Source organism: Manis javanica, chromosome 13 (genome assembly GCF_040802235.1).
Source record: "Manis javanica isolate MJ-LG chromosome 13, MJ_LKY, whole genome shotgun sequence".
Lineage (NCBI taxonomy): Eukaryota > Metazoa > Chordata > Mammalia > Pholidota > Manidae > Manis > Manis javanica.
Window position 1 is genome coordinate 86,821,486 of NC_133168.1, and position 18,155 is coordinate 86,839,640.

Genomic DNA, 18,155 nt, shown 5'->3' on the forward strand with positions numbered 1-18,155 from the left:
ACCATCTGAAATATCTTCTCTTTGTTCCCACTAACTTCCCACTATAATTTAGAACAGGAGTCAGCATGCTACACCTCTCAGGCCACCTATGGCCCTCAGCTTGTTTTTGTAAATAAAGTTTTATTTGTGCATAGCTATACTCATTCACTTACCCATTTTCTATGGTTGCTTTTGTACTACAAGGGTGGAGCTGAGTTGTTGCAATAGAGATCATATGAACACAAAACCCTCAAAGCTGAACATATTCACTATACAGCCCTTTATGGAAGTTTTCTCCCCAGATTGAGAGGTTAGATTTTCATCTCTTAGCCACAAACTCATTCCAATCTCATTTCCTGCTTCCATCCAACCTTTACTGACCACCTACTATGTATGTATGTATTCCCTTACCAAACATAATCAATACGATAAGGTCTATGGCCTTTCAGAGGTCACAGCTAAGAGCATGGGTGAGAATTCATTCATTTTATGTAACCTAACATATCTGTAATGCTTTATAATGTGCCAGGCACTGTTCTAACCAGTTTGCAAATGTTTAATCCTTGTAATAACCCCGTGAGGTGAAGGCTTTTCCACTCTGCATTTTACAGACAAGGAAGCTGGGGCCCCTAGAGGTGGAGTCACTTGCCCTCAGTCACAAAGCAAACAGCAGAACCACAGTGTGAATCCAGCCAGCCGGCCTCCAGGGCCACTAAGCTGTGTGAGTTTCTTATTCAAAATCCCTTGACCTAAGATGGAGATTGGAGAAGATGCGTGTATATATTGCCAATACCATCCCAAGATGACAGGAGGAGAGAGACAAGGCTGGTTTTCTTTCAAGACCCTGTTATCTGAGCACTCTCCCAGACTTTCTCCACCAGGAACTTTTAATCTCTATCAGTGCTCAGAGAGGCTGTGGCATTTGCCCAGGGTCACACAGCTCTAAAGGGATGAGCTAGGATTGCTAAGATTTGAAGATATCTCCTTTTGCCCCCAAATCTGTCCTTTGTACAGCATTTGAGACCCTTCAGAAGAACTTAAAACAGGCAAGAACAGCCTGCTCGGATGGTGAAGGAACACATTTGCTCCACAAGGTGGCATTTCAGGGGGATAGTGGAATTATTTTTTAACTGCACTGTTGCCAACCTGATTTGTGGCCCCGGGCTCACCAGAGGGTTATAAGGCCTGCCCTTTTCCTTAAGGCAGTTGTGACAAGTTGGAAATGTTAGCAGGTAAGAAATCATTTTATCTTATCCCAGTGTGGCCTCTTATAAGCCAATCCTGGTAGCCAGGATTTAGAGGGTGGGTTAGGTGTGCCTGCTTGCCTTCAGGACTTTATAGATTTCATTCTGAACCTGTCTCAGACTCGACACAATCAAGTTCAACAGCTATCGAGTGGCCTCTATCTGCAAAGCTCTGTGCTGAGCAATGCCAAAGAATCAAGGATCGATAAGGAAAAGAACCTTCCCTTCCTGGAATTTAGTACCTAAAAGGCAGAGAAAAGCTTAATGATCACACCTCATTCATTCATTTATTCATTCATTCTGATATGTGCCAGGCATTTCTAACTTCATGATCTTGCAAGGAGAAGAATTAAGTTGGGCTTTGGACTCAGACAGATCTGGCTTCCAAGGCTGGTTCGGCCCTATGAGCTTTGTTATTTCCCTTTCTGTACCTCAGTTGCCTCCTCTGCAAAATGGGTGCTGGGGCGACGACCTCATGAGCTCATATCCTAAGTCCTTGGGCCCAGGGCTGGGACCATGGTGGTTATGGGATAAATGAGGACTGGTCTCTACATAGCCCCTGAACACCATGCCCAGTCATTGTGTGGATCTCTCTCACCTCCTCCAGGCAGACCCCCTTGACTGCAGCATGCAGGCCTTGGAACCACAGGATGCGTTTGCTAAACAACTGAAGAGAAAATGGGATTCGCTGGCTTTAAAGGGCTTGCAGGTCTCCCAGCCAGACCCAGAGAAGTCATCAGTACAGATGCTCAAGTTTCCTGGAATCGATCCGTTATTCACTCAACAAACACTGGCCCCTTCTATGCACTGGGCACTTTTCTAAGCACTGGGGACACAGTCGTGGACATGGAAGACAATAAAAACCCCTGCCTTCATGTTGCCAGCAGTCCAATTTAAAAGGCAACACACAACTGCAGATTACAAAGTGGTGTGATCTGAGGTGACCAGGTAGGGCACATCAGCATGAAGAACTGACATCTGTGCTGAGGCTAGAATGCAAGAAGAAGCCAGCCAGCGCTAGGGCATTCCAGACGGAAGGAATGGCAAGTGCAAAGGCCCTGATCTGAAGAGGCAACTTGTAAATACAGGGAAGAGCAGGAAGGCCAATGAAGCTAACGGAGGGGAAAGCGATAATGGAGGAACACAGGCAGAGGGGAAGCCGAAGGTCACCTGGGTGGAGGCAGGTAGGAGAGCCTGGGGAGGAAGAGAGAGAACACAGACGCTACCAGAACCTCCGGGTGCTGGAGGGACAGGCCTTCCGGGTAACGGCGGCCGGAAAAAAGATGGGAATCAGCATGGACAAGAAGGTGACTCTTGGGGGGTGTTTGCTCACAAGTTTTGGGTTCCAAAGACCCTCATGGGAACTCTGAATGATCATAAGGGGCAGGGGGGGGCCCCAGGTCTGGGGGAGACCTCTCCGGGCCCTCCATCTTTTTCCCTTCATGACTTTCCTTTCTGGGCCTTGGTTGACTCCCCTGTGAAATGGGTGCAGGGGCAAGGCCCTCACAAGCTCGTACTGCAGCCAAAGCCACTAATTCAAAGGACACAAGCAGGGTTTGGCTGCCCTGAAACCCAGCCAGCTGCACTGAAAGAGAAGCTCCCTGGGACCAGACCTATTTTTTTTTTATTAATATCAAGTAGGCTAGAATTGTCCAAAATGGCTCCCTTTAAAAAAAGAAGAAACAGTGCTCTGATCACAATCACAAGCAGATTTTCTTTAAAGGTCAGATTTGGAGTTCACTGTGGTCTAAACAAACTGGTCTTTTTTTTTTTTAACTGTGTAAACTGAGGCCTGCAGATGCTTAAGACTTTTACCCTGTCCGCAGGCCTAGCAAACCTACCAGGGCTGACTACGTGCCGGCACTGCCCTGATAGATGTTGCTATCTAACACTGCATTGAATTTCACCTTTGTAAGAACCCCGGGGGTGGATGCTATTTTTAACCCCATTTTCCAGGCAAGGAAACTGAGGCGCAGAAAGAGGCATGCCCCTCCCCCACAGGCAGCAACGGGCAGAGATGGGATTTGAACTCTCGCCTCTCGCCGTCTGGCTTCCAGCCCAGCAACGGAACCGCACCCCAGACCGAGAAGTCGCCATATATGTAAAGACTGAGTTTTATATGAAAACTGGATTCTGGCTTTGGGGAGGGATGAGGCCGGGAGGCGGGTCCCAGGGAGAGTGAGCGCATCAGCGCCCGCCCGGCTGGGAGCCACAGCGCCACCTGGTGGGTAGTCGTGGCAGCTGCAGACGAGAGGGGGTGAACTCAGGGGAGAATAGGGTCCCGCTGGCCTGGATCTCCGCGAAGACACCGCCACAGCTGACTGCTTACAAAGCACTTATCATGTGCTAGCCCAGGAGACCCCAAACTTCATCTTCAAAGGGCCTAAGATATTTTAAAGGTACTTAAAGATACTTAAAGGTAAATATTTGCGGCTTTACATGCCAGCTGTTACAGACAACCCCACTGCTGTAGTGCAAAAGTAGTCAGACGACAGATGTACAAATCCACCAGGCTGCGTTCCAATAAAACTTTATGGACACTGAATTTTAAATTTCATACAATTTTCACATGTCAAGAAATCCTCTTCTCCTTTTGATTTTTTAAAACCACTTAAACAAGGAAAAACCTTTCTTAGCCTGTGGGCCATATAAACCAGGTGTTGGGCTGGCTTTGGCCTCCTGATTGTCGCTTGCTGACCCCTGTTCTAGGAGCTGGAGACCCAGCAAAGAACAAGCCAGGCAAAACTTCCTGCCCTCGAGGAGCTTGTAGAGAGAATACAGTCAACCACACAGCAAGCCAGATATATGATACAAATGAGTTGGGCATCAGTGCTAATGGGAAAAATTAAGTAGGGCAAAGGGAATAGATATGTTTAGGGGCTGCATTTTAAGTAGGGTGGGGAGGAAAGGCTCACTGAGGAGGTAACCTTTAGGTAAAGGCTGGAAGGAACCAAGATTGGAGCCCCTGGGTATCTGGAGGAACAGCATTCCAAAGAGAGGGAACAGCCAGTGCAAAGGTCCTGAGGCAGGACTGCCCTGATGTGTTTGTGGAACAGTGAGGAGGCCCATGTGGCTGGAGTGGAGTGAGCAAGAGGGACAGTGGGAGGAGGTGAGAGGGCAAGAAGGTGACAGACAGGTCGCAGGGGGCTTTGAGAGCCTTGGAGAGGACTTTGGTTTTCACCTGGGTGAGGTACAAGCCACAGAAAACCTAGACAGATCTCAACAAACTTTGAGAGCACACACAGATTAAACATCTCTTTTGGGTCCAGTGGCATTACCCATTTTACCAACAGTCTGATGTAATTCAAATAATCCTAGTTTTTCCACAAAAAGCCACGGAACTATTCTATTGGGCATTGAAGATGGAGGGAACCGGGAGAGGGGCCGACAACACATGGGAAAACTGATCCACTAGAACTGGTGTCTCCTTCTTCCTCACATTCCCTGTCCCCGCCTCTCAGCCCAGGCCCTGGGGACCAGGATAATCAGGACACCCACCCCAGCCCCCACATCCCAGAAACAGTCAGCTGTGGCCTGGGAGTCAAGGTCACACCATCCTTGTCCTGGCTCAGCCCCCAGATGCCTCAGTAACCTTGGGACCTGTTTGTCCATCTGCATAAGGAGCAAAATAATAATAGTAACAGCAATGCCTGCTCCAGCTGCCACAACTTGTGTATGTGCAATAAAGCGGGGAGCACAGAAGCACCCTGGGAAATAATGGCATTCTGCACCATCTGTTTATCACAATGGCGGTGAAGGTTAAATGAGTCCATTTATGTAAAGGGCGTGGCACTGTGCCCTGCAGATAGTAAGTACTCCATAAATATCTGTTATTATCATCACAGAGTAATAACTATTATTCATGGTAGTCATTACAGTTTGCTTAGCTCTCCCCTCCCGGTCTTCATTCTCCCTCCCAGGTCCTCTGTTCTCTGATAATGACTATGCATTAGTTGAGAACCTAGCTGCTTGGACTATGGTCCTGGGACAGCAGCACCTGCCTTACCTGGCAACCTGTTAGAAAGAAATGCAGAGACCTGGGGAATCAGAATCTGCCTTTAAATAGATCCCACAAGGGTTTGTGAGCACAGTTAAAATGTCTGAACTAGCTGGGAAATTTCCTCTTCCAGGAAGCCCTTAGGGCTCCACCCAGACCTGTGCACAGCCCCCTCTTGGCACTCTTCCTGCTTGTCACCATTTATGTCATGTCAGTTTTTCCTGCTCGGAGGAGGGTGTTACTGTGGCAAGAACTGACCATTGACTGATGTGTCTGTCCCCGGGGTTCCCCCATGTTGCTGAGCACAGAGGTATTGCCCTAAATACTGGTGAAAGAAAGAAGCAGGAAGGAGGAGAAGGAAAGGGGAAAGGGAGGCAACACCTCCCCACTCAACTCTGGCTATAAGAGCCTCCAAAGTGGGTTAGTGGCACCCCAAGGAGTGCATCTATGGACAGGCAGAACCAGGTACTCAAACTTCCATCTCGGTTATTGTTTCATTGACAGTAAAGAGAGGCCCTGGGCTTTCTTAATCCTTGATGTATGACTGACCCAAACCCGCCTTGCTGGTTGGTAGCAACCCTCATCCATTCTCATCTGGTGCGTTCATTCAACAGATATTTACTGAGCACCTACAAGGCATCAGCCTTGGTCACAGGCGCTGGGGACACAGCAGGAAACAGGACAGACAAGCATGCCTGCCAGGGACATTCTAGTGGGCAAGGCAGACGAGAAGCAAGATGAATAACAGTGCCAGCACATGGTGATGCACCATGGTCTGCTTAGACTTCTGTAAATGGCTTGATGGATTGGGATATGGGTGGGCAAAGTAGACACACCTGGAAGCACGGATTGAAGAAAACAGTAACGAGCAGAAAGGAGGGGTGTGAGGCGGCGAAGCTGGGACTCTGTCCCTTCTTGGCCCCAGGACTCCGTCAGTCACAGGAAAAAAGTAGAAACAGTAGTGAGCCCACTCAGTCTCTATTAGTAAGTGGCCAAAAAAGTTCAAAATCTGCAGAATGCCACTGAGTGTACACTTAAAAATGGTTGAAAGGGTACATCTTGTGGTACATGTATTTCACCACGATTTTCAAAAAGAGATATAATGATCAAATGCAACACACTGACTTTCTTGATTCAAAGAAGTCAACTGTAAAAAGATGAGTGGAGAAATCTGAATGTGGCCTGGAAATTAGATGATATGCCAAGTTATCTGTTCTGTCAGTGCGATATTAGTAAGAAAATGTCCGTGTGCTTTAGAGATGTACTCTGGAGTCTGTGCGATCATATAAGGTCTGGGATTTGCTTACAAACAGCTGAGAAAATAAGAAAGAGGAAAATGGATTTATGATGTGAATCTGGCAAAATCCTGATAACTATTAAATTGGGGTGATGGAGACGTGGAGTTCACTGTGCCTTTTCTCTACTCCTAGTGTACATGAACGTTTTCAGGACAAAGAGCTGTTATGCAGTAGACTCAGACACAGAGAGGTGACTGACGGGTACCATTGGGGAAGGGTTGGCACGGGCAGGTGGGGAACACAAGGGGGATAAAAGGGCACGAAAATCTCGGTTGTAATGTAAGTTGGTCGTGCCGATGGAAGTGCAGCATGGAGAATATAGTCAGTGGTTCTGTAACCTCTGCCTATGCTGGCAGTAACTGCACTAGTTGTGGTGAGGATTTAATCATGTGTGTAACTGTTGAGCCACTGTGTTGTATACTCAAAACCAATGTAATACTGTATATCAACTCTACTTCAATTTTAAAAATTAATAAAAGAGCAATTAACGAAACACAGCATTCAAAAAGTGAAGTTAAACTTCTTAAGTGTCTTGTACCACTAAATTCTAAAAAATTTATCTCACTGATGTGCCATCCTTTTAACATTTCTAGTTTTATGTCTATTTCACAGTGCATATCATAAATATAGCAGGATACTTATGTAATTTATAAATCAGTGAATGAAAATATGTTACAGGGGTGCTGAAATGAGTTTGTTTGGGTAGAGGGAGGAGTTCAGAAGTTTGGAGATCATGGCTGTAAAGACCCTTCGAATCTTTCTACGACCCTAGGAAGCTACAAGAATGGGAAACTGAGGCAGACATTGGCCATTCAAAAAGGCCAGGGTGAAAATGGCATGTTAAGCAATGCCTCCTGGTTCTAAATATCCTATAATGCTTCTCTCTTTCTCCCTGATATGATTTTCTTATTTTCTGAATTATTTGAAAGTAAATTCCCACTACTTTCTGTCATAGTACTCCTTGGCCAAATGGCTGAATAAGTTCCTAAGTTTCAGAGCCTAACAGCCCTGGGTTCAGATCCCAGTTCTGCCCATTTCCTAGCTGTCAGACACCCTCCTTCACCCCCCAAAAAACTCCTTTTTTTCATCTGTAAATTGGGGATAGTGCAGAATCTGCTGCATGGCAGAGTTACTGCAAGACGATAGCATGTTTGGCATACCGTAGGTGCCGAATAAATGTTAGCTGTTATTGTTATTATAAATTACAGTTACTATGTTCCTTGGGCAGCAGGGCTTTTAAAAATTCTTAAATTCACTGATAATTTTCCTCACCCAAACAATCTCTTTTCAGCAGATCTGCAGAATACTAATAAGTCATTCTAATTCCTTAAAGAAGCCTTGTTGACTCTGAGAGAACTTTAATCAAGTTTCTTTTTAAATTGAAAATAAGGAGAAGAATGGAAATAAGTGGAGAGTAAAGAAAGAAGGGAGAGGAAAGAGGTGCACCCTACGTATTTAAGGAAGGAAGGATGGATGGATGGATGGATGGATGGATGGATGGATGGATGGATGGATGGATGGATGGGAGGAAGGAAGGGTGGATGGGTGGATGGAAGGATGGGTGGGCAGGTGGGTGGGTGGGTGGATAGAAACATGGACAGGTGGATGCATGGATGGAGAGAAAGATGAATGGATAGATGAATAGAAATATGGTTGAGTAGATGGATGGAAATGGATGGACGGATGGATGGACAGACAGAAGGATGGGTGGGTGGCCAGATGGTAGATGGGTGGATGAAGAAGACGGAGTCCAAAGGAACAGTATTGAAAACTTTGTCACCCCTTTGCCTTTCTACATGATACCCGAAAGTGCCACAAGATGTCAGCCTAACTTCAAGAAACCACCTCCAAGGCCACATTAGCATCACTCTGCTCCCCTAATGTGGAGCCCTTTGATTCAAAGTGAGCACTAGCTCATTTGAACACGGTCTTCCCTGCATCCTGTATTTACACACCCCTCATCAGCACACCCTTAACCCAACTGGCACTTATAACTCAGCTCCCCCACCCAGCAGACAGAAAGCAGAAAATCGGGGGAAACTTGGTGGAGGGCTCTGTATGATGCGGAGACAGTGTTGCTAACTTCCCAGAGGTCAGATGAGCACGGAGAGGATGGGAATGGGGGTGCGGGGTCCCCAGCAGTGAGTAGCGTCAGTGTCAGCCTCAGGTCCAATCGCCCTGAAATTCAGATTCACACCCCACCTTCCCAGTGACCGCTGGTGGAACCTGCCCCAGCTCTGAGTCTTTGCCAAAGACACTCTTGAGGAAAAGAGGAAGAAAAAGAAGAAAACACCAGCACTGCCTCGGTGCCCCTCACTACACCGTCACACAAACTGCCCTCCCTTCTCAAAGAGCCTAGAAACAGTGATTTCATGGGCAGGTCTATGAACCCAGGGAGGCCACTTTCCCAAGATCAAAGTCCACCTCGCCACCCCATCACGACTCCCAGGAGAAGACCCAGTTTGGGGTCCGCTGGGGAACAGAAAGGGGCTCCCAAGGCCCGAGTCATCCCAGCCTCTCCAGCCCCCTGTCCCAGGGCTTAAGTCAAAAATGCAATTCCAGCTCTTTTTTCCAGAAAACAGCACTGTTCAGCTGGGCTTGGGAGTGCCCTCCCACTGGAAATATTTGCCAAGCCACTGGTGTGGGCACTCGCAGAACCCAGGAGCAGGCCCTGCCTGGCCTGCAATGAACCTCTTTGTTGCTGCACCAGGGGTGCTCCAGGGGTACACAGAGGGGGTTTAAGGCAACACACAGAAGGTACTAATCCACATACAGGCAGGGAAGGCACCTGACACCTCAGCAGCTGGCATAGCCTTCTGAATGTGTTCCAGCCGCCTGCCCATGCCCCCCGGAACTCACCAGAAACAAGCTTTGCCTGATCCCAGGGGACCCCGAGCACTGCGCCCACACTGCCCCTGCCCCAGCTGGGGTTGGCCATCCACCCAGGCATACTCACTCCCATTCCTTCCTCCTGGCCTGGGGCGTGCTGTGGATTTTGTGCGCCTGGTGGGCCAAGATGACATCCCGGTGGTCCACCACGCCGCCCCGCCGCTTCAGAGGGCACCCCTCGCAGCTGCCACTCATCCGGTGGGCCCACGTGCCCCGCGGAGCGCTGGGTGTGCCCGCGGGGGCGCCGTCGGGACCTGGAGGCCCCAGATCGTGCAGGGCGTCATAATAACCGCGGGTGGAGAACATGGGGGGCTTCGACATCCATGAGCCTTGCTCAGAAATCCCAGGCTCTTTGGCTTCCAGCACTGGATGCAACTAGAGAACAGAGAGAGGGAGAGGGAAAGTGAGTGATCTGGGGACAGCAAACTCGGGGAGAGACGGCACAGTTGTGGAAGTCAAGATGTACCCGGGGCGCAGCCAAATGGGATTTAGTATTTCCTTGGCAACTCCGGGCCGGGAAGCCGGTTCTTAGGTGCTGCCCAGCAACAGAGGCAGCCGGGTGAGGCAGAAGACCCGGAGGCTGTGTCTCCAGATGCAGGCTCCACCTTCCAGGAGCAGCAGCGGAAGGTGGGCCTGCAGGAGTTCCCAGCACCTCAGTGTTTCCCTCTGCAAAGCGGATCATCAGGAGCCCGCCTGTTCACTCTCCTATGGTCCCCCTTGGTCCTGGGACCCCAAGAGAGTCACCTAGAACATGGAGATAATCCGCATAGGGCATGGTCATCTGGCCAGGGAGGCTTTCCCACCTTGCCGGGTTTTTGAAAAGAGAGAAGGGACAGGGCTTCTCACTGCTCACAAATGTTACCAAGTGGATACACAGCACCAGAGGAACTCACAGCCCCCAAAGAGACCTTTGTCTCCACTGTCGCTCACTTATTCACTCAACAAATGCTGAGCGAGCAGCCACTGTGTGCCAGCCCCATGCTTGAATGGGGGGAGCAAATACCCTCTGCATCACTGACTAGACATCCTAATGGAGAAGACGGATGATGAGCAAGGTAAGGACCTCGTGCAGAGACTAGGTGCTGGAAAGTGCTATGGACGGAATATAAGCAGGAGAGAGGTCGTGGTTTGCTGGGGCCTCCATAACGAAACAGCTCGGACTGGGCAGCTTAAGCAGCAGAGGTTTGCCCTCATAGTTCTGGAGGCTTCAAGTCCAAGGTCAAGGTGGTGGCAGGTTTGGCCCCTTCTGAGGCCTCCCTCCTTAGCCTGCAGGCACCGCCGTCTCAGTGTCCCGCACGGTCTCCCTCCTATGCGTCTGTATCCCGGTCTCCTCTTCTCATATGGACACCAGATGTACTGGATTAGGGCCTGTGCTGATGACCTGAATTACTTCACTAAAGGTACTACCTCCAAATACAGTCACATTCAGAGGTCCTGGGGGTAGAACTTCACCATATGAATTTGGGGCACACAACTCAGCCCATGACAATGGGTGATGGGAAGTGTTGGGTGGGCTGGTCAGGGCATTAAATAGGGGTCAGAGACAGCCTCGCTGAGGAGATGACACCTGAGCAGAGATGCTAAGGAGGTGAGGTAGAAGTCATGCAGCCATCTGAGGGATCAGTGTCCCAGGAGGAGACAGCAGCATGGCAAAGGTCCCGAGGCAGGACAATTTGTGACTTGCTCAAGGAACAACGAGGAGGCCCCGAGCCGCTGTGAGTGATCAGCGAGGAGTGTAGGGGATAAGCAGGAGGGAAGGAGACGGGCAGATCTTGTGCAACCTTGCGGACCATGGTAAAGGACTTTCCTTGGTTCTTCTTGGAGGGAGACAGTCCGTGGCTTTTGGAATGCAGCCCTTGCCCAACAGCATGTTTTCCATCTCAAAGTGTTTCTTCTCACCCAAGTCAGCCCCACTGCTAACCTCTCAGTGTGTGTCTAAGAAAAGCAAACCCACCGGAAAGCTGGCACAAATGAAACAGGATTAGGAGGCTAAATCTCATGCACAACTTGCATAAATCACTCAACAGCCAGAGTTGGAGGGCAATGTGGAGAACAAGCCCACCCGCCGATTGCCAAGAATTGGACGTTGGAAATGGAGGCTTATCTCCCTCCCAGTTATTTCGTCTCCTGCTTGAAGCACCCAGAAGAAATGAGCTCTCCTTGCCTCTCCTAAGCACATCAGCCCAGTATCAGTTTAACAGTTACCCTGTCGGTTGTTTGTCTTTGCACATCCTGTAACTAATTTAGTTTAATTGATCTATTTCGTATGATGCCTTTAAGCTTCTATTTACTCCCATGAAAACTCTTAGTCACCTACTATCGATAGCACTTTTATAAAGTATTCTGTGTTTCTCCAGAGATGTTCCAAACACATCTTTTTAAAAAAAGTCTGCTATTCCTTTTATAAGCACTTACACAGGGAAGGCATTCTCCTTCCCATTTTACAGAAACAAAACTGAGGACAGGAGGTGGATTCAAGCCTCTTGCTACCAGCTTCTAATTCTACCTCCGGGAGTGACTCCTCCCCACCCCACAATACTCTTACTGCATCAGTATTAAAGAAAGGACCCAGCAAGCAGGTGGGGTGCGCTGCATAGGATCTACAAGGTGGGCCCCCTGATGGCTCACCTTCCTCCAGGCAGCCACCTGGCCTGGGTCGTTTGGCTTTCCCACGGCCCGCTCCCAACCTGTGCTCTGCTCTGCTGCTGGGGTGGGGGTGTTCTTCTCTAACATCAGTCGGCAGTCTGCCTTTAGTAGGAGTGCAGACTCACTGGCCTCCTCACTTTCATGGTCTCTGCTGAGCTCAGTCCACCTTTGCACCTGTGCTCCCTCCTCCTAGAGCGCTGTTCCGCTCATCTCCGGTGGGCCAGCCCCTTCTTATCATCCAGGACTGTGGTTAGATGCAGGCGCTGCCCATCACATCCCCCAGGCCTTCCACCTGGGGCTGGTTGCTGTCTGGGAGTGGTACTCATCTGGGGCTGGTTGCTGTCTGGGAGTGGTACTCATCTGCAGGCTTGGATGACATCTGTCTCCCCTGCTAGGATGTCACCGCCACATGGGCAAGGATCTTGTTCTGTCTTCTTTGCCACTGGCTCCCTGACACCTTAAATATTTCTTGCCTGAATCAGTGAATGAATGAATGAATGAATGAATGAGTGGTCTTAGAAATGGATCCACCCAGGAAAACGTCAAGCACCTTACAAACTGCTGCCTGGAGTCCAGGACTTCTAAGTAGTGAGGAAATCAAGTGTGATGGCAGAAGACATATTCCAGAGCCAGGTCTGACCCCAGAACACCATCAATAGGCAGTGGTCCCCAGCAAAGTACTTAACACTGAGTCCCTGCTTTCTCCTGCTAATGTGGGTTTGATGATAAGTACTGCAGAGAGCCACCGTGTCAGCGGTCAGTGGGGCCAGTGGTCTAGCCTGTGGAAGGCAGCACCCTGGGTACAGTGTCAGACCACGGAAAGTGCCTGATCAACACTGGCTGCTGTGTTGATATTGTGGCAGGTAGGTGGAGCCTGGCAGCTGGGGCACAGGAGGCCAGCTGCTCTAGCAACACCACCCAGCATGCTCTGCAGAGCCCTTGCAAGCATTTCCAATGGAGCCCCAGCTGTCCTCTGTGTACACACAAGAAGCAAACACATCCCCAGCCAAAGGGCACCTTCCCAGGTGGGGGTTGGTCCCTGGCACCTGCCGGGCCCCACGACCAGGTGTGCTGTTCCCTTTTTCTGTTTGCTCAGCCACAGCATGGAGGAAATGGCAAAGTACGTGAGGGTTGCTTCCCGTAGGAGCAGCCAGGTTCCATGAACAGACAGACGGGGCAAAGAGAAGACAATGGGGTAAAGCAAATAGAGTAAAATAAGCGGCCTTTAACCTGAGGCCACAGAAAGCCTCATTGTGAACATAATAAAATAGAACTTTCCCATAGCACCAGGTATTGCTTGTACTCAGCCTTTTCCCAAATCCAAACTGAGCCCCGACCTGAGATAGGGGGCTGATCCCCATCGCCAAGCCTGGCCCAGCCTGAGTTGCCAGGGCAACAGATGGCACCTGGAGATGCTCCTGATTAGCACAGGCTGGTCCTGGTGCTATGGGGGAGGCGCAGAGAGGAAGGAGCCACAGGGAAGTCTGGGGGCCTTCTGCGAACCCCCCAAGTGATGGGGACATTCTGGCAGCTGTGCCAGGCACCAGGCAGCTTCCCCACCCATGGATGAAACAAGTGCTAATAACTGGTAAAGTCACTTTATCCCTGGTAGAAATTAGCAGAAGATATGGCACTTAAGCAAAAATGCAGAGGACAAATATTTCTCTAAAACTTCCCGGGCTCATTAGACACCATTGGAAGATATATGATACTCTTAGGGAGGATGGGAACTCAGAAATGCCCGTGATGGATGGTAAACTGGGGCAGCCACAAAGGAAAGCAGCATGGAGGTTTCTCAAAAACTGAAAACAGAAATACTGTAAGACCCAGTAATTCCATTTCTGGGAATTTGCCCAAAGAAAATAAAATCACTAATTCAAAACAATATATGCACCTCTACATTTATCTCAACATTACTTACAATAGCTAATTTGGGAGCAACCTACATGTCCATCGATGGATGGATGAATAGATAAAGAAGATGTGGTGTATATACACAATGGAATATTACTCACCCATAAAAAAGAACGAAATCTGGCCATTTGGGACAACATGGATGGACCTAGAGGGTATTGTTCTCAGTGAAATAAGTCAGAGCAAGACAAATACCATATGAGTTCATTTATATGTGCAATCCAAACAATAAAACAAATGAACAAACAAACAAAACAGAAAGACTCATAAACACAGAGAACAGACTGATGGTTGCCATGGGGGACAGGGGTGGGAGGGTGAGAAATAGGTGAAGGGGGGAAAATTAACGAGAATGTTTCATATGTCAATCTGGGTGACGGTTACACATGTCAGAATGCATCAAACTGTACACTAAGATGTATGCATTTGATCATAGGCACTGCAACAAAGAAGTAAATAAAGCAAAAAAAATAAAAATAAGTAAAAGAAAAGAAAAAAACAAGAAAATGAAGAAACAAGTTGTGGAGCACACAGATAATGAAATAGCAGCAAAAAACAGCAAAAAAGAACAGCAAAAAAGGCAGGTGACAACGTGTATGAATCTCACAGGCAGACATGGAGCAGGATTCACTGTGTGATCCCATTGACACGAAGTTCAAAAATGGGCAAAACTAATCCATGGTGATGACCTTGAGGGTGGGGGAAGTTATTGACTGGGCTGGAACTCAGAGAGACTGCTAGAAGGAGGCCAGATATAATATAGGATGCCCAGTTGCATGGGACATACTTACACTCAAAGCTTTTTTGTTTTGGAACAAAATTTCATTGTTTATGTGAAATTCAAATTTAATTGGGTGTTTGATTTTTTTATTTGCTTAATCTGGCAACCCACTGGGAAATGGAAATTCCTTGACTCTTGACCTAGGTGATGGTGGGGGCAGGTGATAAAATGTACATGCATAAAAATTCACTGGAGCATTTTCCTGCACGTTTGTTGTATCACGACAAATATTTGTAAAGCTAAGTTTATTATACTGAATTCACTGAAAGGGATTCAATATGCCCTTCTTCCCTGTAGTTGGGAAGAAAAGGGGACATAAACCAGGTCTCCCCACCCAAACACAAGTCCCAGAGGAAGTGGGAAATCTACTCCCGAGTGCCACAGATGAGACTGGAGTACAGAGAGCAGTGACTCACCTGAGGTCCCACAGCATGGAGTAGACAGGTAGGGTATACAGGGCCAGGTTCTGGGAACACTGAAGGTCTCTCTCTGAGGTCCAACCCAGAATCTGGCACTGAGCATACTCCTTGCAAGGCCCACTTCTCCCGAAACATAAACAGTCTGTGGTAGGCAGGGCCCTGTGCCCCATGACCTTGGCACCTGAGTATGTTACAGGCCATGGCAAAAGGGTCACTATCAGTGGAATTAGGTTTCACACTTTAAGTTAGGAGATTATCCTGGATTATCCCAGTGGGCCTGATGTAATCACATAGGCTTTAAAAGTGGAATAGGGAGGCAGACAAATAGATCAGATGTCACGGAAGAAGAGGCAGGAGAGATTCAAAGCATGACAGGGCCTTGGCCCACCATCGCTGGTCCTGAGATGAAGAGGCCACAGGCCAAGGAATGCTGGCAGCCTCCAGCGAACAACCTCCAGCTGACAGCCAGCAAGGAAACAGCACCCCAGAGCTGCAAAAGCGTGGAACTGAGCTCTGCCAACAGCCTGAATGAACAGAGCACCCAGCAGGTCACGAGGGCCCAGCAATACCTCAACCGCCAGCCAGCCGAGCCTGTCAGGCTCCCGGCCCACGGAAACTGTGCCATCATACATGAATGCTGCTGTGAGGTCCATGAGTTTGTGGTATTTGGTTTGGCAGCAATAGAAAATCCAACACACATCCCACTACATGTAGAATAATTCTTCTCCAAGCGTGGAATTTGTGACATTACATCTATGTATTTTTATGTATACATAGACACATATGTATATATTTCCACTAATCCCATCATGGGGGCCTCACCCGTATGAGCTTGTCAAAACCTGATCACCTCCCAAAGGCCCTTTCCCCAAATGCAGTCACACTGGGGGTCAGGGCTTCAACATATGAATCATCATGGGGAGGGGGAACATGATTAAATCTGTAGCGTTTCCATAACTAATACACTATTTCGTGGAAGCAACACTGGCTTCGTTTAATGAATGTTTCCTTTGTGCTTTCAAAGCTTCGCACACAAATTTGGAGCCCTGCTGAGAACACTAAAGCGTTCATTAAAAAAGAGAACTAAAAGATGCATCTCTGTGTGAAATCCTTTTTCCTCAACCCTTCTCTTTATTTTCTCTCTCAGCCTTTCTTCTTTCTTCCACTGGTTGGCTGAGCCTCTCCTGGGCAGTTTTGTTCCTTCCTGTCCTGCTCTGTGTGCAAAAATCTCAACCTACAAAACATATTAATCTAGCCCCAGACAAAGGCGGGCCACTAAGGCCCATGGAGATGGTTATCTCCTGATGTCTAGGCTGAGGAGTGTGAACTTCAGCAGACTTCACATTCTAACATGCAGAATGAAGATAATCCAAATTTTATTTTTAGCTGACCTTCACATGCATTTGTCACCTTCCAGAGGATGTTTTATTTGGCTGATAGTATAAGCAATTTCTGAGGCCCAAACAATCTCCAAAGTAGGTAGTCAGGTACTGCGCAAGTGTTTAAGGCTCTATGTAGAAGTAAAAAAGCAAACATCAATAAGTGGGACAGCATCAAACTAAAAAGCTTCTATACAGCAAAGGACACCATCAGCAAAATGAAAAGGCAACCTACAGAATGGGAGGAAATATTTGCAAATCATATTTTGGTTGCTACCCAAAATATGTAAAGAACTCACACAACTCAATGACAACAACAACAAAACACTAAAAATAAATAATCCGATTAGTGGACAGAGAAACTAAAGAGACATTTTTCCAAAGATGTCCAAATGGCCAGTGGGTACATCGAAAGATGCTCAACATCACTGCTCATCAGGGAAATGCCAATCAAACCATAATGAGATTATCACCTCACCCCTATCAGGACGGTTAGCATAAAAAAGACAAGAGATGACAAGTATTGGTGAGGATGTGGGAGAAAAGGGAGCCCTGGTGCACTGTTGGTGGGAATGTAAATTGGTAACAGGGAAACAACCAAAATGTCCACTGACAGATGAAGGGATGAGTAAAATGTGGTATATACAGATAATGGAATATTATTCAGCCCTAAAAAGGAAGGGAATTCTGACACCAGCTACAACATGGATGAACCTTGAGGACATTACTTGAGTGAAATAAGCCAGATATAAAAGGACAGATAATCTCTGAATGGTTCCACTTGTATGAGGTCCCTAGAGGAGTCGCATCCATAGAGACAGAAAGTGGATGGTGGGCACCAGAGGCTGGGAGAGGAAATGGGGAGTTAGTGTTTCATGGGGACACAGCTTCAGTTTGGAAAGGTGAGGAAGTTCTAGAAATGGATAGTGGTGATGGTGGTACAACATTACATTTACTTAATGCCACTGAACTTCAAACTAAAAAATGAGTTAGGATGGTAAAATTTATGCTATGTATATTATACCAAGAATTTTTAAAGCAGCAAGTGATCCCCAAACACCCACTCATCATTATGAAGGTACTTAAATATCCACAGTTGCCCCAGCATTTCAGCCTTCTTGCCTGTTGGCTTCAGACACCCACTCACTGAGGGCACCAATGAGTAGACATAGACATTTATATACAAGGGCTTTCTTGCTGAGTCGGGCCACAACCCGAAGCAACCCCATCTCAGGCAGTGTGGACTCACCCACACCCCTTTGCACAGAGCAGTAACAGAGCAAGGTGGAGTGAAAAATACAATCAGGGCTGACAAGTGCTCTCACTGCTTGGCGCTAAACTCCAGAAGTGCCCCACATTTGTAAGAACAGAGCTAAATAAAATGCCAGGCCAGATGGCCAAAGCTGAAGGCTAGGCTGAGACCAGCATATCAGTGTAGCCCCAAGTATGGCTGCAAACATCTGTCCCCTGGAGAGAAGAAACCATGTCACAGCTGGTCTGATTCTCCATCCGCTTTCTCTCTCGCTGTCCCATCACAGCCTGGTGAGACATGCACGCTCCCTCCCACGGCAGGGTCGCTGGGTGGTTTCAGTGGGCAGACACAGCTCGT

The 18,155-nt window shown here is 48.0% G+C and overlaps 1 protein-coding gene across 2 annotated transcripts in view; it reads right to left on the reverse strand.

The window, feature by feature from the left end:
* Positions 1-18,155, reverse strand: part of CACNA1A (calcium voltage-gated channel subunit alpha1 A) — a 263,531-nt gene that overhangs the window by 240,440 nt on the left and 4,936 nt on the right. For both annotated transcript variants that reach the window (XM_037022578.2, XM_073220074.1), the window contains exon 2: positions 9,475-9,782. In XM_037022578.2, coding sequence (XP_036878473.2) covers positions 9,475-9,728 — 254 coding nt within the window. In that variant the 5' untranslated portion in view covers positions 9,729-9,782. The remainder of the gene's footprint in view (positions 1-9,474; positions 9,783-18,155) is intronic.